This window comes from Tupaia chinensis, unplaced genomic scaffold (genome assembly GCF_000334495.1).
Source record: "Tupaia chinensis unplaced genomic scaffold, TupChi_1.0 Scaffold000154_1, whole genome shotgun sequence".
NCBI lineage: Eukaryota > Metazoa > Chordata > Mammalia > Scandentia > Tupaiidae > Tupaia > Tupaia belangeri.
Genome location: NW_006159625.1, coordinates 3,534,784 through 3,558,884, shown reverse-complemented (window position 1 = coordinate 3,558,884; position 24,101 = coordinate 3,534,784). Strand labels below are relative to the sequence as shown.

The 24,101-nt window shown below is 40.2% G+C and overlaps 1 protein-coding gene across 5 annotated transcripts in view; it reads right to left on the bottom strand.

Annotated features, from left to right (window-relative positions):
- The window catches only part of AZIN1 (antizyme inhibitor 1), a 29,785-nt gene extending 13,119 nt beyond the window's left edge, over positions 1-16,666 (bottom strand). For 2 of the 5 annotated variants that reach the window (XM_006145575.3, XM_027770698.1), the window contains exons 1-2: positions 16,529-16,666; positions 2,928-3,124 (exon numbers count right to left, since the gene is read on the bottom strand). In XM_006145575.3, coding sequence (XP_006145637.1) covers positions 2,928-3,029 — 102 coding nt within the window. In that variant the 5' untranslated portion in view covers positions 3,030-3,124; positions 16,529-16,666. Of the gene's footprint in view, positions 1-2,927; positions 3,125-7,746; positions 7,893-16,528 lie in introns of all 5 variants that reach the window. The other 3 variants (NM_001291749.1, NM_001291750.1, NM_001301797.1) reach the window with 2 other exon arrangements.
- Between the last annotated feature and the right edge of the window lie 7,435 nt (positions 16,667-24,101).

The following is a 24,101-nucleotide window of genomic DNA, read 5'->3' as shown; positions in this document are numbered from 1 at the left end:
CTTACTTATGGGACCAGCAGTTAGTGTAATGGCTATGTCGCTGGACTCCCATGTAGTCGACTGCGGTTTGCGTTTCGGACCTGGTGGCTTAAAACTCACGCCAGGCACGTGTGCATGCATGCCCAAGACCCCAAGAGGAGAAGGGATTGTGGCATGGCCATCCCCCCTAGGGGGTGATTTCTCGGTTTCTGTCTCTCTATGTCTGTCTGGTGAGTGCATACCCCCTATAGCAAAAACCTCTCCAAAAAAAAAAAAAAGACACTCTTACTTAGCATGTACAACATCACATATTGTCTGAAAAGCAATGAAGACAACTTTATTGTTTTCTTTTAACTCACATTATTTGAAAATGTTCAAAACTGGAATATATTGCCCAGTTGATATGACCTGAGTGAAATTGTGGGTTATGTGGGGCAGATTTGGAATAGTCACATTAAGCTGTTCGTCCTCACAAGACATGCCATACATAGTATTCTGGAGAGCGAAATGCTACATTTACTTTAGTGAGAAAAAAATAAAATATCGAGCCAGCCAGTGGTGTAATGGTTAAGGAGGCCAGATTCCACATTGTCAAGTGTGCAGTTCGACTCCCAGATCAAGGCTCGAAAAACACATGGTGTGTGTGTGTATACATACCCCGAATCCCAAGAGGTGAATAGAAAAGGGACTGAAGTGTGGTCATCCCCTTTCTCTCAGATCATTTATTACAATGCTCACCCACCTCTATCTAGGGAGCACATGGGCTCTACTGCAAAACTTGATTTAAAAAAAAAAAAAAAAAAAAGAGGAGGGGGAATAATAAGCAAAAGAACTGTATTTTTAAAATTATCAAATGTGTCCAGTTTCCTTCCTTTTATAAAAATTAATTTGCTAGGTCACATGTGCTTTGGGTGGAGGTAAGAAAGCATTTCCCATGGGGGATGTTTATGCCACAATCCTTCTCATCTGTCCTTTTATGAACTTGAGCACGCATGCGCACGCATGCACATGCACACACACACACACCTGGCATATTTCTTAAGATGCTAGGAATGAACTGGGTAATCAGCCATGTGGGATCCAGCCACCTTAACCCATCATGCCAACAGCTAGCACTTGGTTTCCTTTCTTAGCCATGATTAGTCTGAAAAATTCTCCATAGATAATGGAAAACAAACTTAGGGAGAAGAGAGGCTTTATATTTAATGACTATTCAGCAAACTAAAGCAGGCTTAGGAAAACATAAAATAGAAAATGGAAGAGGTTACTCTAATGATGTAGAAAGGCAAACTGAGATGAGAATATGAGAATGGAGGAAGGGATGACTACAAAGACGTGATAGAGGAAAAACCAAGACTAAGGGAGAAAAAGGGTGGACAGTGTGACTCAGAGAAAAGAGAGAAGGATCACCCTAAGCCACACAATTAGATGAGACTCCTGGAAAAGAAAACAGGGTTGAGGACTAACCCTCACAAAGTGTGGAATCATACAGGACAAGAACAGACTAGAGGAATATTTAAAAGATCATATCCATTCCATGATGAGTGTTAAAAAAGCCATACTCTGGTTTCTCTTCAGATTGTATAAATCTTTCACCTTTTACTAAAAAAGCCAGAAACCAAAAGTTAAGTGATCAAGAGTAAGGTCACCAAAATTTGATCAACAGTTTCTTTGTAACATCAGAAAATTAACTTAAGAATAGGTTGGCAGGAGTTGGTTGAACAGTAAGACAAATTATCACTATTTTTCCCCAGAAGTTTGATGGCAGAGAAGAGAGAAATGGAAAATTTTGCTGGGGTATGGTGAGTACATCTGTACAGAGAAGTCACAAGAAGGTGGGTTCCTATTACTGGACACCAATAATGTGAAAATAATTCTTCAAATTTGGGGAATAAGCGAAATTTGTTCCAATAAAGAAAAAACTTCTATTAGCAAATCAGTAAGCAAAAATAAGTCTATCGGTAAGTTCAAGATCAAAATAAAAATCGTACATAGAAAGTAAAATTCTGTAGCTGACTCCTGAGGCACTGGAGAGTACACATTTAATATAGATGATCAAATTCTCAGTCAACATACACAAGGAGGTGTATCGAAAGTTAATGAAATCCACTAAAGAGCAGAGCTGAGATGTATGAAGCCATGTACTGATTAGAGGGTTGGCCAGCAACATAAAAGTATACAAGAGTCAGATGCTACCAGGCATAGCACAGAAAAGATTAGGAAACATTCAAAAATATATTTTCTCTTTTATCACAAGCGCATGTGTGCTAGAAATAAAGCACTCCCCAATGGGATACGGTCAACATCACATCCTCTCCCCTTTCTAGCCTATGAGGATTTTAGACATGCATGCACACACGTTTCTCACGCTACCAGAGCCAGGATTCAAATTGGTCAGCCATGTAGGATCTGAATCCCTCAACTGTTCTGCTATAGGACTGACCCAAGAATCATTTTCTTAACAATGTGGGCTAGAAAAAAAAAAAGAATTGCACTACTCAAGGGGAATGAGAGTGGGAATGAATTAAGACAAACTGACCCAGAAAAAATAACATCTAAACTACATACATTTATCAGATGCATATCTTGGAAATTAACAAAGCACTGATGTCTTAGAATTCAGGAAACTGGGGAGTGGTGAGGATGCCAAGCCCCTTGTATAAAATGATGAAGTGTTTACAAATCACCTATGCAGATCCTCTCATACTTGAGAGTATCTTTAGATTATGTATAATAACTAATACAATGTAAATGTTACATAATTAGTTCTTATATCTTCAGAGAATGGTCTATACATGTTCAGTACAGACTATGATTGAGCTAACTATAGACTGCATGTCAGTCACACGCATGTAACATTTTCCGCATTATGCTCTATTTCCAGGAATACAGAACCGGTAGACAAGTAGAGCCAACTGTATTTGAGAAATGTGAGATGGCACACTTACCAAGGTATGTTCATAAACATAGTTATCAATAACATTTCCAAGGTTTGTTCCTTCATCCAACAGGCCAACGGAGTAGTTTGCATCGTCAATAAATCCTTTCATCTCAGCCGTATTCCACAAAGCCGAAAGTCATAAACCAGGAAAAACAAGAGACGGGCCACCAAGCCTATGTCTGGGTCCTTAGAATATGCAACAAACTGTCAAAACAGAGGTTACGTCAAAGTTTGTATTATTTTAATAGTTAAAAACGATGTATTAGCTATTTAATGAAAATGTGTTGTCTTAACTCAAAGAGGAACTTATGTCGTCATTTGACGCTTTCAGAATGTTGAATTATTAATACCCTTTCATACCCATTTTTAAAAAGACAACAGATATACATGTACTGAAAAAACAAGCTCCAGGAGCCAGTAGGTGGTACAGTGGTTAAGGCTCTGGACTCCCACATGGCCAGCTACCTTTCAAGTCCCAGATCCAGTGGCTTTAAAATCACACCAGGCGGGAACCAGCAGTTAGCGTAATGGCTATGTCGCTGGACTCCCACGTAGTCGACCGTGGTTCGTGTCCCGGCCCTGTGGCTTAAAATTCTTGCCGGGCGCGTGTGCGTGCGTCCCCAAGATCCCGAGAGGAGAATGGAGGAGAAGGGATTGGGGCATGACCATCCCCCCTGGGGGGGGATTTCTCACTTTCTGTCGCTATGTCTGTCTGTCTGTCTGGCGGGCGCACGCACCCTATAGTGAAAACCTCTCCAAAAAAAAAAAGAAAGAAATCACACCACGCTCACGTGCCAAATGTGTCCAAAATCCCAGGAGGAGGGATTATATAGTATGAACATTCCCAGGGGGTTGAGGGATGTGATTTCTCACTTTCTGTCTCTGTTTCTCTCCAGCAGGCACAAATACTCTATGGCAAAAAACCTTTATTAAAAAAGAAAAGGAAAAAAAACAAGCTCCACATAATTTCTTAAAAAGATAACCTACATGCGTACATACTTGGGATTTCTTATGAAAAACAGATTTATGTGGTGCTAAAAACTTAAAATCCATGTATAATTTTCTTATAAAACACATACTCCATGAACTTTTTAAATATTCTCCCCACATATTACAACTCTGTTCAATAGCCCTATTACCCAGGATTGAAGAACCAATATTGTACTATTTATTATTTTGTGCTTCTTATAAAACACACACTACTTATTCATGGTAGAGCATGTGCACCTCAGAGACACAAGAGAGCATGATAAGCACTCTCCAGAGGGTCTGGTCACACTGTGCTCTCCATCCCCCAGCCTGTTGGATACTGGGCACTTGTGCATATGCAAGTCTTAAGTGTGTTCCAGGGTGACAAAGCTGGATATGCAAACTGCAGTCACCATGTGGGATCTGATTTCTCTTGAGCATCATTCAAAGTACCATGGAACTGACCCAATTTTTAAAAAGCTAGTGAAATTTCTGCAGTCAAGAAATTAAAAACCAGGACTCCTTTTAGAAATTTAACACTCACCTACCTCTGAGTGTTAGACCTTTATCATACCCCTACAACCAACTAACCATTTTCAGACATACAAACTGTCATGGTAGATAAGTGTAAGTTGATTGACATTAACATAAAAATTCCCATAATGTGCCTGTTTATAACCTTTTTACCTTTCTTTGTGACTATTTCAACATTTTATACAGGCTGTATTCTCTTCATCTTTGATCTGATTCTAATAGACCCCAAATTTGAAATAACTTTTCCCCTTTCCATCCTTATCAACAGTTTACACGTAATAATATGCACCTAATTTTGACAAAAACAGTTAACTATGTTACCAGCACTATCATAAAGTTCCCTTTTGCAGTAGATCTCTAGCTTGATCCCAAGCAACCACTGATCTGTTTCCTGTATAAATTAAGAGTACTGTGGAAGTAAAATAATTTTTAAAATCAACTGAAGCCCAACTAAAACAGATGATAAATAACGGTGTTATTAATATTAATAAAAATATACTATTTGGATCAGCAGTTGACACAATGGCTGTTGCTGATCCCACGTAGTCGACCACTGTTCAAGTCCCAAACCCAGTGGCTTAAACTCACGCCAGGCACATGTACATGTGTGCCCAAGATCCTGAGAGGAGAATCGAAGAGAATGGATTGCAGCCAGGCCACTTCTGCCTGGGGGTTGATTTCTAGCTTTCTGTCTGTCTGTCTGTCTGTCTGGCGGGCGCACGCACCCTATAGCGAAAACCTCTCCAAAAAAAAAAAACAAAACAAAACAAAAAACCGTCATGCACATACATATACATACTATTGATATGAATAGAAATCCTGGAAAACCTGTCCTGCCCTAGAAGGAAGATACAATGCTTGTGGAAGAGCTATTAGCTTTGTAATGGAACTGTCTCTTTAGAAGTAAATGCAGTTACTGAGGCCATCTACTGGCACTGGAGGGTAGTGTGGTAGTTGAGGGGCTAGACTTCCACATAGCCAACAGCAGTTTGGGTCCTAGACTGATGGCTTGCTTTCTCACTTTCCCTTTCTCTGTGTGTCTCTCTCTCGTCAAATTAAAAAAAATGATAATGACAAATAAAATTAAATAAATAATTCTTTTTAAAAAGAGGAGCAAATGTAGTTATTAACCAACCCCCAGATGACAAAAGGGCCCTGTTGGAAAATTAAATAAAATTTATTCTATTGGCAACATTTGACGAAAAGTATCAAGGCACATCTGAAACCACTAAAAAAGATATGTTATTTGTAATGTTATTTGATTTTCTTAATTATACTGAGAAATTCAGTAAGACAGTTGACTAAAACCATCACTAATAAAGTTGGAGTTTATCTTCTTGTAAGCTCCTTGAAGGCTTTTGAGATGCCCATAAAGTCCTAGCCCAGAGTACAGTCTCAGAAATAAATCGACCAAAGACTTCACAACACTCTGGTTGGATGGTTCTTAAACTTAGGGATGGAAGTATCGAACTCTCTGGAAGAGTACTGAAAAAGGCAGCCCATCTTGGGACCAGCAGTTAGTATAATGGTTATGTCGCTGAACTCTCATGTAGCTGATAGCGATTCGAGTCCCGAATCCAGTGGCTTGAACTCACGCCGGGCATGTGTGTGCGTGCCCAAGATTTGAGAGTCAAGCGATTGCGGTGTGGTCAATCCCCCATGGGGAGGTGATTTCTCACTTTCTCTCTCTCTGTCCTTCTGGCTAGTGCACACACCCTATAGCAAAAACCTCTCCAAAAAAAAAAAAAAAAGGGCAGCCCATCTTTCACATTGTTACAAGGAGCCCTAACCTTGAAATCCAAGAGCTTCATATGTAAATGCAAAGCTCAACTAACTACCAGTTACTGTTAAAGCTAAAATGTAGGCCCAAGAAAAACTAATCCTTCAAAAAAACAATCTGCAAAACACAAGTACCTTCACAAGACAGATTTTCTAACACACTCTGAGCCAACAAACTCTGTTCAAATATACTGTCACTTGTAAGCCCCGTATTCCAACTGAAAAGGGATAAAGTAGGTTGAGAAGGGTATCTGATCCTGAAAACCTTGCTCCTGGTTTAGTATATCCCAATCTTACTAATGGACTCCTAAAAGCAGTTCTAAATGCTTTTCCCAGAAGTCTTTTCCTATTACACTAGCAAAAATATTTTACGGCTCCAATGCCACAAAAAGGTGTATGTTCTGGGGCCAGCCAGTGTGGTTAAGATGGATAGATCCAATATGGCCCACAGTGTGGCTGAATACTGGACCCAGCAGCTTGAGACATGCTGGATACATGTACATGCATGTACAAAATCCCAAGAGAAGAATGGAGGAGGCATTGTGAATTAAGTGGCCATCCCCCAGGGAATTATTTCTCATGTATTCTTTCTCTCGCTTCAGAGAGAACACACACCCTATAGCAAACAAAAAAGAAAAGTTCTGACATCTTGATCTTACTTAAAACATTGAGAAATATTTTACTAAAATGTTTAAGAGCTATTAAAAGTTAATTGATAACAATGCTTAACCAAATATATGAAACATAGCATGTTCTAGTGAGCCAGCATGAAAGTAAGTATGAGCATGTTGGGCGTGAGCAGAGTTTATAGTGTTTTTCTGACTGCCAGATTAATCACCTCCACTTTAAACACCACAGGGACTCTCTTTCTAGGACTTCTCCATCCTACTAAGAATGTAGACTCAAACCAAAGCGATAGACTAACCTCTCCGCAATCCTGGGTGACAAAAACAACTCACAACAGACAGCACACCACTTTTCTGCCTTATAATCAGAAATGGAACAAACTTACCGACTCAAATACATTAGAGACTGCTATACATTAGCGTGGTGCTCCTGAACCTCAAATTAGTTACAACAAACCCTACAAATCTACTCTATGTTAATTATAGATTCTCTTCATCAAAATGCTTTAGAACATCAGAGCAAATTTATCTTTAATAAAAGCTCCAATTTTTACTGATATCTACAGACTTAGTAAGTACTCTCAAATCATAAGCACTTTAAAACTGTTTTCACAACCAAAAACCTTACTAATGCACAGTTCAGAGAAAGCTCAGGTCATTTTACACTAATACACAGTTTAATTTACTCTTAGACACATAGCTAGGAACAAAAAGTATAGCATTCCTTATTTACACCTCCATATTGGTGTTTTTGCTAATACATTATCCATGAAGAGCTGCCAAAGAAACAAAGGGCTCCAAAGAACCACACCCTGCTCCCTGGAGCTTTTCATGAGGCAGCTGAGTCCTCATGTTCACCAAGAAGGTAGCTCCAGAGTAGTGGCTGCAGCAGCTGTGGGCACTTGCCTTGTTACACACCTGCTACAAAGGCTTCTACAGTTGATTATACTTCAGAAGAAACTGACACATCTCTCAAATAATCACAAGATAATTCTGGCAGCAACAGCCCACTTGACACCAAGCTGGATGAATATGAGTCTTGGATTTCTGAAGTGAAGACCTCCCTGGAAGTAGAACAGGGAGAGCTGAAAAGTTGAGAATATTGTTTCAGAGATACCTAAGCAGGAAGCTCAACTTTCATAAATCAACTCCTTTTCTAAAAGGACTTGTATTAATCAACTTTTGAGAACTTAAATATATTTTGAAATGTATACTACTACTGTTGCTCTGAAGATGCCCAACATCACTCCAACCTTTATTTTCTACATAGGCATTTGGTGACTTCAGTTCACAGCGTTAAAAATAGACAATGCTGTTGAAGTCCTCTCTGCATTCTACCTACAACAGGAAATGTATTACTTACCACACAGAGTACCTACAGAAGTAATTGACCAGAAGTGCACTAGAAGAGGCTTCTATAGGATGACTCTGGCATTGCAAAAGTGAAGCCTGAAGTAGTCTGAACCATTAAAACAAAAAAGTAATGCTAGGAAGTTACAAACTGAAACCAATGGGTAGGAATTTCTAATTAATTTGGTAAAATCATAAGATTATATAAATGTTTGCCTTACTGGACCAAAAATAAGTGATGGACATAAACAACAGCCCACATTTAGTTAGGATAACTGAGACAGGGTTCGTTTCAACTCACAATAACTAGAGAGCTAGCAACATGATAAACTCCTGAAAATTTAGTTTTTAGGTGAGGAAGTTGAAAAATAGCGAATATCCCAAAGAAAGAACACTAAAGGTGACTAGTGAAGAAAAAGACCGAAGATAACTAAAAAATACAATAGGAAAAAAAAAACAAAATTAAAACAAAATAACACCACCAACTCCTTAAGGAAACAAGCTCAATACACTAAATTTGAAGTGCCTAATATAAAGGCTGCCCAATCAAAATGTTTCACAATAAATATTAATATATTTCCTAGTGAGTAAACAAAATACAGGCTTTTTACAGCAGTGTTACTTTTATGTGTGGAACTGACATGATTAGGCTCACTTAAAAAAATTTATCTTGGAGCCAGCAGGTGGTGTGGCAGTTAGGGGTGCTGGACTCCCCACATGGCCAACCACAGTTCGAGTCCCAGACCTGGTGGTTTGCTTTCTCACTTCACCTCTCTCTCTGTCCCTCTTTGGTCAAATTTTAAAAGTTAAATAATTCTTGGGGAAAAAAAAAAGTATCATGACTTTTCAATGTGAAGACTACATATTTTTAATCTGAATAAAGTGTGTGTACATCTGCAAAATACTTGACATCTCTTTTGGTAATTATGACATGACAATATTAAAGGTAACTTGTAATACAACCTGAAGTGCGTAAGTTACTAATTTCAAGTTTTCTTTTTTCAGGTATCATTGCAGCATAGGGAAAAATCCTTTAAATAAACGCACTAGGGGCTAGCAGGTAGTGTGGTGGTTAAGGTGCTGAACTCCCATGTGGCTGACCCCAGTTCAAGTCTTGGACCTGGGGACTTGCTCTCTCCTTTTCTCTCGCCTTTTTCTCTTTCTCTCCCCAGTTCTCTCATTAAATTTTATTTTTATTTTTTAAAGATTTATTTATTTATTCATTCATTCATTTCTTTTAATTTGGCCAGAGAGAGAGAGAGAGAGAGAGAGAGAGAGGGAGAGAGCAAGCAAGCCACCAGGTCTGGGACTTAAACTGTGGTTGATCATGTGGGAGTGTCCAGCACCTTAACCATCACACCACCTGCTGGTCCCCTCTCATTAAATTTTAAAAAATAATAAAATTAAATAGACAAAAGGCTACTACTCTTTAAAAAATAAACAAATAAATAAGTAAATGCACTTAATATTTTCATTACATAGGGGCAGATGTCATTGCCCACCTTGTCCCCTTGTCCTCAAGGCAAACTTATCTTAGAGGGCCCTGCAAATCTCCCCTAGAATATTCAGGCTTTTCCTGACCATTTCCTTGTTATTTACCTGTTTTAATCTACTGTGTGACAGTGTCTGACAACATGCTACCTACCTTACATTCTGTGCAAGAGAGTCTATCCTGCTGACAGTTTATGTAACACTGATCTAGAGTGCTACAGCCTAAGACCCAAGCCTATGAGTAGAACTGCTAGTGGCAAACGATTTAAGTCTTGCATATTTTTCTACCGTTTTTAGTTTTCCTTATTGACTTGTGAATAAAAGGCATCTCATTTTGAAAACTTTTTTGGGGGGGGGAGTGGGGGGGACTTTTTACTACAGTTTCCATGCTGAACATATTAGGTAGGATACTCTATTTTTAAGTCAAGCCAAATGTAACATGTTGATAATGCTGAACCTAGATAATACACTAAATACTATACTTAGATAAGATCTTTTGGGACCAGCAGTTAGCGTAATGGCTACATCACTGAACTCCCATGTAGTCGACCGCAGTTCGAGTCCCGGACCTGGTGGCTTAAATTCACGCAAGGCGCGCGTGCTTGCGTGCCCAAGATTTTGAGAGGAGAATGGAGAAGGGATTGTGGCGTGGCTATTCCCCCTGGTGGGTGATTTCTGGCTTTCTGTCTATCTCTTTCTGGCAAGTGCACATGCCCTACAGCAAAGCGCAACTCCCCAACACCAAAACCTCCCCCACCCACAAAAAAAAAAAAAAAGGGGCGGGGGCACTCATACAACTGAAAAATTAAATTAAAATGGCTATCTGCCTAATGGCTACTGATCTATAATTTTCTTTAAAAAAAAGATTTTTGTTATAGAATGCACGCACTCACTCAAGACAGAAAGTAAGAAATCACCCCCCTCCGCAAGAGGATGGCCATACCACAATCCCTTCCCCACTCTCCTCTTGGGATTTTGGGTACACACACTTATGTGTCCAGTGTGAATTTTAAGCTGCTGGGTCCAGGACTTGAACAGTGATCGACTACGTCAGAGTCCAGCAACATTACCATTACACCATCTGCTGCCCTCAGAATTTTCAAACTTCTAAAGATTGAGTCCACACAGATTATAGACTTAAAACAAAAAAACAAAAATCACTGTCTCCAAAATGCCACTGCTCGAAGTATCAAAAATCAATTGACAAGAAGCCAAAGACAGCATTAAATAAACAGAAGGTAACAAAACCCCACAGTAATTAAGTCTTGAAAACAGACTTGAAATAATGTGCCTATATAGGGCAAAATTTCAGAGCCAAGCATTCCAAAAGAATTTAGTTTTGGCTTCTGCAAGTTAGCCAAAATTACAGGCATTTCAAAACCTCTTGGTGGCTGGGAATATCCTGTGTGGATTGAACTGACCAGCCTAATACTTAAAACTTGGTATACAATACAAATACTTCTTATCAAAGCCATAGTGTAAAGAACACTGGGTTAGAGGGACCAGCAGTTAGCATAATGGCTATGTCGCTGAACTCCCATGTAGTTGACCACAGTTCAAAGTCCCGGACCCGGTGGCTTAAACTCATGCTGGGCATGTGTGTGTGCGTGCCCAAGATCCCAAGAGGAGAATGGAGAAGAAGGGAATGCGGTGTGGCCATGCCCCCGAGGGGGTGATTTCTTGCTTCCTGTCTCTCTAGCGAGCATATGCACCAAATCTGCCTAAATTAGCTTTTTCCCTCTCCTTCATTCTCTTCTCAGGATTAAAGTGGGCATGAATGGCCTGGGAATGGAATTGATGGACAAAACCTCCTTATGCTTATTTAATCAATGGTCAGATCTGAACAGTAGCCTGCCACTTACCTATATTTTACACTTCACAAATCTTTCTCAAGTATATGCAATATCTAACTTACTCTAATCAAAGTGTCCCAATATGGGTATTTAGGGATGGTAGGGAGACAGGAAATCCAAAATAAACAAATGAAACAGGACTCTGGTTTAAAAAATGTAACAGAATACACAGACTGGTAGCCACTGTTAACTTCCTCATCTCAACTATTCTCTGTAATAAATGTAATTACCATTTTACCCCTCCCAATGGTCTAGGACCAGCGGTGGCATGGTGGTTAAGATGACTGGATCGCACATAGCCCACTGTAAAGTCCAAGTCCCAGATGCAGTGATCTTGAAAAGAATAAGCACTGCAAGCATACCCAAAATCCCAAAAGAGACTGAAGCATGGCCATTCCACCAGAGGGTACTTTCTCACATTGTTCCTCTATAGCAAGCACACGCATCCTCATAGCAAAAGTAAAAAGAAAAGAAAGAAGGAAGGAAAAAGAGGAAGAGAATATGGTCTACACTGCTTTCCAATCTTTATGGCCCTCCTAGAAAACATTCTAAATTTGTCCAAAGCAAGAATACCATGTCAACAAAACTTTTATCTATTAACATGCTATTTATTCATATTATCCTTGTACAGATATTTTTATGCTACTTTACAAAAGCAGTGAGACACAACTAAATACTACTTTATGCATACTAAGGGGTACACACATTTGAAAATCTGTGTATTTCAATGATAGTAGTTATATTCATCTTTCTGGTTTAAAACCATCGACCACCATTAATAAGTGCTCTGTTGAATATGCTTGCATCACAGTATCTTTTATCAAACACTGAAACTAAAATTTCACGTTTTTTCAACAATCAGGGTCTACAATCTCCCTTATTGATAATAGTGAAACATGAGGAAGACATTCTAGCAAACACAAAAACTACCTTTTGATTAAAATTTTAAAATCCTTATTTAGTATACAAAATTATAAGACATTTTGAACATTATCTTTAAAATTCAGTATTTTGAAATTTTGAAAGTTGTTTGTAAACTGTCAAGAATTATGGAGTATGAGCTAAAATTTTTTGCTATGCAAAGTAAATGTTTGTGGAAAAATGTAAAAATAAATAAATGAAAGAAAAAAAGAAAAAATCCTTATTTAGATAGGACAGCTTCTATAAAGGCATGTTTAATTACTAATAATCAGAAGACAGGTACCACAGTCTAGTGGCTACGTGAACTGGATTCCTCGTGACCAATGGCAGTTTGAATCCTATCGTGACACTTTTTAGTCAAACCTGAGCACATGTGGTTAGGATGCCCCATATCCTGGCCGGATAAAGAAATAGAGAAGGAACTGAGAGACATGACTACACCTCATTGGGATGCTTTCTCCTCCCACTCCCTTCTCTCTATTTGTCAAACCCATGCACTATTTGGCAATTAAATTTTTTTCCTAATGAAACTAGGACAGAAAAATATATCAACCTTTTTTCAAAATAAAAGACAGTAAATAAGAGGCCAGCAGGTGGCATGGTGGTTAAGGTGCTGGACTCCCACATGTCTTAATGTGGCTCAAAGTCTCTGGCTCAAAGTCTCAGACCTGGCTGTCTGCTTTCTCATATTCTCTCTTCCTCTCTCTCTCATGAGCGCACATGCCCTATAGGAAATTAAAAAATAATAATAAATAATAATAAAAAGACAGAGCACAGTATTTAAAATCCTGATGTTCTATGATGTTCCTACAAGAACATGAACATACAGTAACCTAATGACAGCCTAGTGGAAAAAGATTTTTTTTTTGCCTTAGGGCATTTGCATTGCCAGAGAAAGAGAAGGAAAGTGAGAAATCACTCTTCAGTGAAGATGGCCACACAGCAATCCCCTCTCCTTCATTCCTTTCTCAAGATTATTTATGAGCATGCAGACAAGACATGTGGCCCAGTGTGACTTTAAAGCCACTGGATCCAGAACTCAAACTGCCATGTGGGATCCAGTGCCTTTGCCACCATGCCACCTGCTGGCCTAGCTTTAAAAGAAACAAAATTTAAGTAAGCATTAAGTATCCATTTACAGGATCCAAAAAAAATTTCTTTATTATAGCCACGCTGCAATCCCCTTTCCTCCAGTCTCCTCTCAGGATTTTGGATACACATGCACATGTACCCGGTGTGAGTTTTAAGTCGCAGGGTGTGGGGCCTGAACCACCACACTGACCACATGGGAGTCCAGCAGTGTAACCATTACGCAATCTGCTGGTCCCAAATTTTTAACATTTTTAAGAGAGAGTAGTTGGATCCCACATGGCAACCATCCTTTCATTCCTCAGCCAGGTCAACCCATAATTGGCCCAGGCATGAGTTCCCAAGAGCTAATGGCTAGTGGGCTGGAGGAAAGAGACCACAGCATGACCAGACCCAGCAAAGGGTGCTCATTATACACACACTCTTGCTCTCTCCAGTCCCAGACCTGGGGTGGCTTCCTTTCTCAGTTTCCCTCTCTCTGACGACTATAGCAAATCAAAAAGTAATAGTAATAAGTAAAATAAGTCATTCTTAAAAAAAGAGTAAATTTAGTTTCATAGACTAAAGTTCTGAAAAGTTTTCTATTAGGCTAATTTACTAATTATAATTTGAGCTATATAGCTGAAATAGAAAACCAACCCACCGGAAAAACTACTCCAGCGTAAAGCCCTAAGACATTTTTTAACACACATCCAAAAGCTTTTCTGCTATTTGGGACACATCACACTGACCTGAGATACTGACACTAAAATATTTGCCTACTTATTTTACAGTGCTGACATATTACATCAGATACATATTCAATAGAAAAGTTTTCAAAGAAACAGATTTACTATGTAAACAACTATTTCCAGAAACTTAATGGAATGAACTATTTTAAAGTTCAGATGGTTATCTGATTCCAAATCTAACTTGAAATAAAATCCTAGAGCTCAGACCACCTGCCCAGAAATCCTACTCCGGCATCAGAGTGTAATAGTTCAAAGGGAATTCATTTAGCTACATGCTTTGCAATGTTGTGTGCCAAGTAAATTCCAAGAAGGCCACTGTTACAAGACCTTTTAACCATTTCCAAGTAGTACTATGGCTCCACCACAGGATTTCAGTGTCCAGTATGGTAAATTGTTACTGATACCTAAGGATGATACACTTCTGGAATGTGGAATTTTCTGTTGCCATTTTTACTAATTTTAGTTAAAGATACTCTTGGACATGTGCATGTTGCACCCTGGCTTGATTTTCAAGCTGTCAGGCCTGGGACTTGAACCCCATAGCTGGACATTTGGGATTCTGCCCCCTAACCTCCACATCACCAGGTGGCCGTAGACCAGGTATCTTTCTGAACTCACAATTTCTCTGATTTTCAAACAGTAATGTAGTACATATAGTTTATTTATGTGTATACACACACATAAATAAATGTGTTAAGTAACACTCTCTAGAAGAGTAAGTCAGGACCCTGCAATTACAATATTTCCAACAATGTAGGTATATAAACAGTAATTGGGATTAGTAAAAATAATATTAGCCTCAATCACCACAGATTAAGGTCAACTTTTCTTCCTAAATTGGTTAGATCACATAGAGAAAGTTAGTTTTAAGACTTTAGACCTTTTGGGTCCAGCAGGTGGAGTAGTGGTTAAGGCATTGGACTCCCATGCGGTCAACTGTGATTAAAATCCTGGACCCAGCGACTTGAAACTCAGGTGGGTGTGTGTGTGAACATGCCCAAAATATACAGAGGAGAAAGCAATTCTTTCCGTTTCCAGTCAATAGAAAAACATCTAAATTTCACACTGAAAACAAATTTTCAATAGCAAGAAATCTAAATACTGTTAAGATTTTTAAATGAACTATAAAAATCTAGTACCTCAGATTCAAAGAATAGATTACTATGGAATTAATATTTTGCAAAAAGCACAATGCTAAAGTCAAATCCAGAAACAGAAAATCAGAAACAAGCTATCATTGAGGGCCAGGAGGTCGTATAGAAGTTAAGGCACTGGATTCTACACGGCTTACTCCATGGTTCAAATCCCAGATCCAGTGGCTTGAAAAGTATACCAAGAACGTGTGTGTGTCCAAAATCCTGAGAGGAAAATGGAAGAAAACGGGCTGTGGTGTGGCCACTACCACCCCAGGGGTGAGTTCTCACTTTCCCTCCCTCTCTGGCAAATGGATGTACCCTTTGTCAAAACCTAAAAACTATCCTTGAAAATCTATTTGGAAGGTGGCATTGTGATATACATATATCATCTTTCAGCAAGTCTTCTAAAGACAAATTATTTTATATAAAGTCAGTGAAAAAGAATATAAACTCCAGAAAGTCATTTAGTCAGGCAAGATGTCCCTAACTAGAAAAACAAGAACTAAGATTCATCTTTCATATCCCTTGCTTTGGAGTATAACTTCACTGAACAGAATGAAAGCAGAATTTTTTGCTCTACTTAAAAAATTCTTGATTTTTCTGGGCTGGCAGGTGGCGTGGTGGTTAAAAGCACTAAACACCCACATTGCGGACCATGGTTCCAATTCTAACCTGGTGGCCTGCATTCATACTTTCCCTCCCTCTTCCTTACTCCCTCCCCCGCTCTCTCTGGTCAAATAAAAATAAGTTAAATAAAGTGATTTTTTTTAAAAAAAAAAAAGTTCTTAAATTATTTTGATCAAGCCTGAATACTTGAGTTCAGTAAGTAAAATAATAATGATTAACTACATCTTAAATCTAAACTCTTTCCAATTTATATTAAACACAGTAATAGTTGTGATATATTCAAGGCAAAGTAAAAGCTAAGTGATCCAGTCATGTAAACAAAGAAATCAGTCAAATCTGTAAACTGCAATCATTAAATCCATTTTAAAACTTTAAAAAGGGCTTCAAGGGTCACTGCACTGAAAGAAGTAAATACCATTTCACATTTTGAAAAATACTAAACAACACAGCATTCTCTTTCACTTCAACTTTACAAGACCCCAACAGATGTGGAAATACTTACATGGACAAGTCAGGAGATGGAACCCCCCTATCATCAGCTAGGTTCCCAAGGTGGCTCAGCGTTGAAGTCGAACTGCTCTCTATACAGCACTTCTCCTAGGCCCTCTGGGTAGTTGTATACTTGGTCAGAAAGTTCGCCCTAAATAAAAGTAGGAGATAGTCCTACGTCAAAAATATGACAAGCTGTGCTTCAGGTAGTTAAAATCTCTTAAAGATAAACTGTAAAACAAATTTTGGTTTCATTAAAATCACATTACCCAAAATAATGCAGTTAGGGGGCCAGGATCTGGACCCTTGTCAGCTATGTGGGATCCAATATCTTTTAAGATTTATTTATTGGGTCTGGCAATTGGAGTGGTAATTAAGGATGCTGAACTCCCACATGGCCGACCAAGTCCCGGACCCGGTAATTTGCTTTCTCAATTTCCCTCTCTCTTACCCTGTCCCTCTCTAGTCAAATTTAAATAAAAACGTTATATAAAATAATTCTTATAAGATTTTAAAACTTTATTAGTTTATTATTATTCTTCAATAATAAAAAGACAGAAAGAGGGAGAGTGCAAAAGCAAGCCATCAGGTCCGGGACTTGAACCGTGGTTAGACATGTGGGAGTCCAGCACCTTAACCGCCATGCCACCTACTGGCCCCCAAAATCCAGTATCTTCTACAGACTGCTAATCACAGCAAGCAGGGTCAGCTCAGTGGTTATTGTTTTATAATAATATAACCTGGGGCCAGCAAGTGGCATGGTGCTTAAGGCACTGGACTCCCACAGAGCCTAATGAAGTTCCAGTGCCAGAACCTGGTGGCTTGCTTTCTCACTTTTTCTCTAGTGAGTGCATGTGCCCTATAGCAAATTTTAAAGTAATAAAAAAAATTAAATAAATGAAATTTTAAAAAAAGAAAAAAGAAAAAAATATAGCCTGATAGTATTTGCTAGAAAAGGGGCATTGAGAAGAAAATCAGAACTAGAAATGATAAGATCAAGAATCTGGGCAGGAAGGGAACCAGCGGTTAGCATAATGGCTGGACTCCCACGTAGTCGACCGTGGTTCGCGTCCGGCACCCGGCACGCGTGCATGCAAGCCCAAGATCCCGAGAGAAGAAGGGATTGCGGCGTGACCATCCCCCCTAGGGGCTGATTTCTCGCTTTCTGTCTCTATGTCTCTCTCTATCTGGCGAGCGCACGCGCCCTATAGTGAAAACCTCTCCCCCCCCCAAAAAAAAATCTAGGTAGGGGCCAGCAGGTGGCATGGTGGTTCAGGGCACCGGACTCCCACATTCCCATGTGGCCAATTGCAGTTCAGGTCCAGACCTGGCGGCTTGCTTTCTCACATTCCCTCCCTCCCTCCCTCCCTCCCTCCCTTTATTTTTCCCTCAGTACCTCTCTGGTCAAATTAAAAACAAAGTTAAATAAAATAATTCTTTAATTAAAAGAAAAAAGTCTCAGGGAATTTCAGAAGCATACTAACACCCTCAACCAGGATCAAGGCACCCCTGAGAGAGAATGTTCATTTGATCTGGTAGAAGAAACTGATTTACACTCAACACTTACATGGATGATAAGTAAAGAATCCATACCAACAAGTAACAATGATTATGACTTTATAACAGATTTTAAATAATAATGTACTACTCTATAGCGAACACTGATACTTCAATTCCCACACTGATATAATTTTAAAAATATAAAACCAAATCGGGAACCAGCAGTTAGCGTAATGGCTATGTCGTTGGACTCCCACGTAGTCGACCGCGGTTCGTGTCCCGGACCCGGTGGCTTAAAACTCACGCCGGGCGCGTGTGCATGCGTGCCCAAGATCCCGAGAGGAGAATGGAGGAGAAGGGATTGCGGCATGACCATCCCCCCTGGGGGGTGATTTCTCGCTTTCTGTCTCTATGTCTCTCTCTGTCTGTCTGGCGAGCGCACGTGCCCTACAGTGAAAATCTCTCAAAAAAAAAAAATTATATAAAACCAAATCATACTCAGGATAGTTCATGCTTAACTAGCCTAAGTAATGGGATAATTACCTTAGGCAAAAAGACATTACTCACCTTTTCCCCAACTGTATATTTATAGCCATTCTGATCCTTAATGCAACCCAAGAGTAATGATGTAAAATGTTAAGGACATTAAATTTCAGACATTAATGCTCTTCAGGGTTGGCTTAGTGGTTAAAGGAGCCAGATCTCACATGACTGATTATGGTTCAAATCCTGGCCCCAGTCGCTTGAAAAACATGCCAGGTAATATGTTTTCATGGCCCAGATCCCAACAGAATGGAGAAATGAATGGAAAAAGGATGGATAATGAATTGTAGCGTGAGCATACCCCACTGGAAGGGTCTGTCTACTTCTGTCTCTCTCTGGTGAGCATATGCATCCTGACAATTAATGAAAGCCCAAGGATTTGAGCAGCATATTTCAACAGAAATAATAAAAGAGGGGACCAACAGATGGCGTAATGGCTACGTCACTGGACTCCCATGTAGTTGACTGCAGTCCCAGACACAGTGGCTTAAACTCATGCTGGGAGCGTGTGCGTGAGTGCCCAAATCCTGCAAGAAGAATGGAAGAGAAAGGATTGTGGCATGGCCATCCCCATCCCCCGCCCCTTGTGGGGGTTGATTTCTGTCTCTCTGAATCTCTATTTCTGGTGAGCTCATGTGCCCTATAGCAAAAACCTCCCCCCCCCCAAAAAAAAAAAAAAAAGGTGTGTCTAGGGACCAGCAGATAGCATAACAGTTACACCATTTGAGTCCCAGACCCAGCAACTTAAAACTTACACTGGGCGTATGTCCATGTGTGCCCCAAATCCTGAGAGCATGGATAAGCCATTGAGGCATGGCCATTCCCCTCCCCCTTGTAGGGGTGATTTCTCACTTTCTGTCTCTTAAGCAAGTATACACAACCTATAGCAAAAATCTCCCCAAAAAATTATGAGCAGATGGCATAGCAGTTACGTCGCTGGACTCCCACATATCCAAAGCTGTTCAAGCCCCAGACCTGGTGACTTGAAAAATCACACCAGGTGCATGTGCGTGCATGCCCAAGAACCTGAGAGGAGAACGGGGAAGGGATTATAGTGTGGCCATGGGAGACAGTGGGAGAGATGATTTCTCACTTTTCCTCTCTCTAGTGAGCACACATGCCCTCAGGCTAAAACCTTTTTAAAAGAGAAAACAGAATGGTATGTCTAAATTAGTTGGAATAGCCCCAGCACTGCAATCAAGTTCCTTAATAATCACTTGAAGATATGTCTCGAGAAGTCAACATACTAAAAACAAGGGGTCTCTACAATCTTCACAGCTTGGAAAACATGCCAGGTACATGTGTATGTGTACCCAAAATCTCAACGGGAAAGACAAATGGAAGAGACAGAATTGTGGACTGACATGTCCCTTCAGGGAGTGTTTTCTCCCACTTGTTTCTCTCTGGTAAATGTACATCCTCTCTGGCAATTAAAAAAAGTTTGTGGAAATATTATGAAGAATCTATATATGGTTTTCAATTTTTTTTACACCAAAATAAAGTCGTACTAATTTGTTATAATAGGCATGAAAACATCTATATAGTCTGAGGCACTAAAAACAATTTAAGACATCAGTCTGAAAAGTCTATCAAAACAACAAACTGAAGCAAGAACATCAAATTTATGGTGAAGTTTGGATGGAAGAATGGTGACATTAATGATTTTTTCCCCCAAAGTTTATGGAGACAGTGCTCTCAAAGAAATCATCAATCTTCAAATAGATAACTAATTTTAAAAAGGGACTAGACAACGTTGAAGATGCCACCCTCAGTAGCAGTACCATCCACATTCATTTGCAAGGACTTATAGTTAACAGGAGAAACAACAGCTAACACTACAGATATCTCAAGTGGTTCAGCTACACAATTCTGATGAAGTTGGGCAAATTTTCTGCTTGATGGGTGCCAAAATGGTCGTGCACGGATCAGCTGCAGGCAAGAGCAGAACTTTCACTGTAGATTACTTTTAATTGCCAGAGGGTGTGTTCTTTGACCAAAGAGTGAAACCAACACCCATTGGAGTGTGGTCATACTGCAACACTTTCTCCTTCATTTCTCCATTCATGCCCAACCATGTTTCTCAAGCTATCAGGGCCAGGCCTAGGGCTCAAACCATGGTTGGCCCCATAGGGATGTCTCCTAATGAACAGAACCCTAATGCACAGCACTCAACTACTGCACAAAGGGGCTGGTCCTCAATGCAAATTTTAAACAAGTGTGATCAAAATCCTGAAGCATGTCTTGGAAGACTTAACAGGGGATGAAAAGATGCTCCTGAAGACAAAACACAATCAAACCAATAGCTACTAAGACATGGAATGGTTCCAGTCAAAGCAAAAGCAGACTGGTCAAGAGCAAATGTCATGGCAATGCTTTTTGGGGATACACAAGTCATTCTGCTTGTTGACTTTCTGGAGGACCAAAGAATGATATAACATTTGCTTAAAATGAGTGTTTTGAGAAAGCTGAAGCTTTATAAAAGAAAAACATGCAGGAAAGCTTCACCAGTCTTTCTCCATTGTGACAATGCTCCTACTTATTTCTTTACCAAATAAGAGCAGTTCTATGAGTTTCTATAGGCAATTACTAAAGTACTGATTTGGCTCCTTCTGACTTATTTCGTAACTTAAAAAATCTTGGGCTACTCCCAAAGTATAGTGGTTAAGTGTGCTGAATCTCAAATGGTTGACTGCAGCTCAAATCTCATGGGATAGCTTGATAAACACTGCATTCCCAAAATCCTGACAGGATGGAGAAATGGAGAAGGGAATGCGGTATAACCATGCCCATTGGGACTTGCTTTCTACCCACCTCTGGCAAATTTTAAAAAACTGTAACATCACTTTAGGGCTGTTTCCGGGCACAGCAGCAAGGTGCTGTTCAAAAGAAAAACAGATCCCACATAGTGACTACAGTTCAAAACCAGGTCCTGGTCAGCCTGACTCACCCCAGGCACTCAAAATTGGATAGGCTAAAGGGAAAGCAGTATGACTAGACCCTGCGCAGAGTACTTTCTCTCCCCCTCTTTCTCACATGAACATGCACTGTGGCCTATTATGAAATAAAGAAATACTTGTTCTTCAGATAATAATGTAAAGATTGTATCAAGGAGGATCAAGTGCCAGAACCCTCAGTTCTTTTACTATGGAGTAAATGGCTTGTAGCTTCACTTACAAAAATGTCTTGAACTTGTCAGAACTTAGGTTGAAAAACAGAAGTTTATATTTTTATCCCAATTCCAATGAACTTTTTGAACGCTCACAGGGAGTACTTGATTGAGTCAGGGAATAGGCCAGTAAAACAAACATACCCAAAATAACAATAATTTTGACAGTAATTACCCAAAACTTGGTATCTCAAAATAATCACTATTCTAGAACACATAATGAATTATTTTATCAATGATTTTATCAGTGTTTTTTTTTTTAGGAGTTGCTCTGTGGTGGGCGAGCAGGTGACATAGTGTTTAGGGTCTAAATTTCAACATGGCTAACCAACGTTCAAGTCACAGAACCAGCTGCTTAAAATTACCATAAATAACTAAATAAATGTTAAAATAAATAAACTGTTAAGATAAAGTTTCAGGGCTGGTAGTGACTTGGTGGTTAAGGAGCTAAATTCCCACATGGCCAACTGCAGTTTGAGTCTTAAGTCCCAGACATGGCAGCTTGCTTTTTCATTCACTCTGGTCAAATGGAAGAAAAAACTTAAAAATTAAGTAAAAAATTCTTTTTAAAAATTTAAAAAATAAGGAAACCAGCAGTTAGCGTAATGGCTATGTCGCTGGACTCCCACGTAGTCGACCGAGGTTCGCGTCCCGGACCCGGTGGCTTAAAACTCACACCGGGCGCATGTGCGTGCGTGCCCAAGATCCCGAGAGGAAAATGGAGAAGGGATTGCAGTGTGACCATCCCCCCTGGAAGGTGATTTCTCGCTTTCTGTCTCGATGTCTGTCTGCCTGGCGAGCGCACACGCCCTATAGCGAAAACTTCTCCAAAAAAAAAAAAAACTCTTCAAAAAAAAAAAAAAAAAAAAAACCTATTACACAAAAGAATTCATCCAGTATGATCCCCCTTCATATGTAAGTTGTAAAACAGGTAAAACTAACCTTAGGTTTTAAAAAAATCAGAATCTTGGTTGCCATTGTGGGGAGTAGGAATCTGAATAGGCCAAGAAAAAACTTTCTAAGGTGATCCCCATGTTCCACATCTTTTTAGAGATTTGGGTTATACATCAGTACTACTGTCAAAACCCATCAAATTATTTACCCTAAGATTTGTAGATTTTTACTGTTAAATTAATTTCCTTTTCCAATATATAAAAGGTAGTAAACAGCACTTAACTCTATTTAATGATATGTATACACTAACGTTGGAAGGGTAAAAGTTCTGATGTCTCCAATTCACTGTGAAATACATTGAAAAATAAGATGGAGAGGTAAAGCAAATCTAGTGGGGGTACAATGAGGGTACAACTATTCTACCTTCTAAGTTTGAAAATGTATGTAATAAAACCTTGGAGAAGGGCACTGACTTCATTTCATTCAATCATTTATTTAATAGATTCTTACTTCATGTCAACTCCCCTGTGATTATGTCTTCACGAACAGCATCTGCATGCTCTCATATTTGTAAAAGAAATTAAATGATTATTAGAGCCTTGCCAGATGATCAGGAGCCAGCCTAGCCCACATCGACCTTTCCTGAGAACATGGCCAATTCCCTCTCCCTTTAGAGTCCTCAGATCCCCACCCAACCTGGGTATCTAACGGTGGAAACGTAACCAGACAGAACAGAATCTAAGAAAATCTGCTGAAGCATCAAGGGACTGTAAACTGCCCCCGACTGTCCTCAAGATTAGGACAGTCTGCAGTTCAGTCTAAGAAACACAGGACCAGGATAAACGGTGAGTAAGAGTTAAAACACGTCACCACCATTACTGGTGACAGTCAAGGATAGTACTTGATAAGCCACCTCAGCCTACCGTTCTTCCTTTTTCTGCCCAGGAATCGTGGCGCGGACGGGAAAGCGAAGCCATGGTGACTAATCCTCAGGCTCTGGGTGACTGGGGTGAGTGAAAGCGACTTGACCCAATCAGGAGCGCCGCAGGGGCGGAGCAGCAGCCCCGAGGCTTCCAGAAGGGGCCAAAGGCCTCTCGCTCGCTACCTGACACCGGGGCTTCCCCGCCGCCGGGCCCCGAGTGGCGTCAACTTTCCTCCACCAGAGGGGGACCGCGCGCCCCGCACCCCCAGGAATCCGACCTCCTCCGCAGCTGTCACCCGAGGCCGGCACCGGGCCCGCCCCGTTCCATTCATAACCCAAGGTCCGGGCCGCTGCAGCTCAACGCGCCGCCAGCCCGCCGGGCTCAGGGAAGCCAAAGCGGCAGCGGAGCTGGGAACCAGAATTGCGGGCCCCCAGACCCTCAGGGCTGCGGCTAGGCCCCCTCCCCGGAAACAGCAATGCACCACGGGAGAGGGGTGGGGGCCGCAAGACTCCGGGAGGCGACCGGGACAGCCGCCGGCAAGACCCCCGCGCGCCCCCACT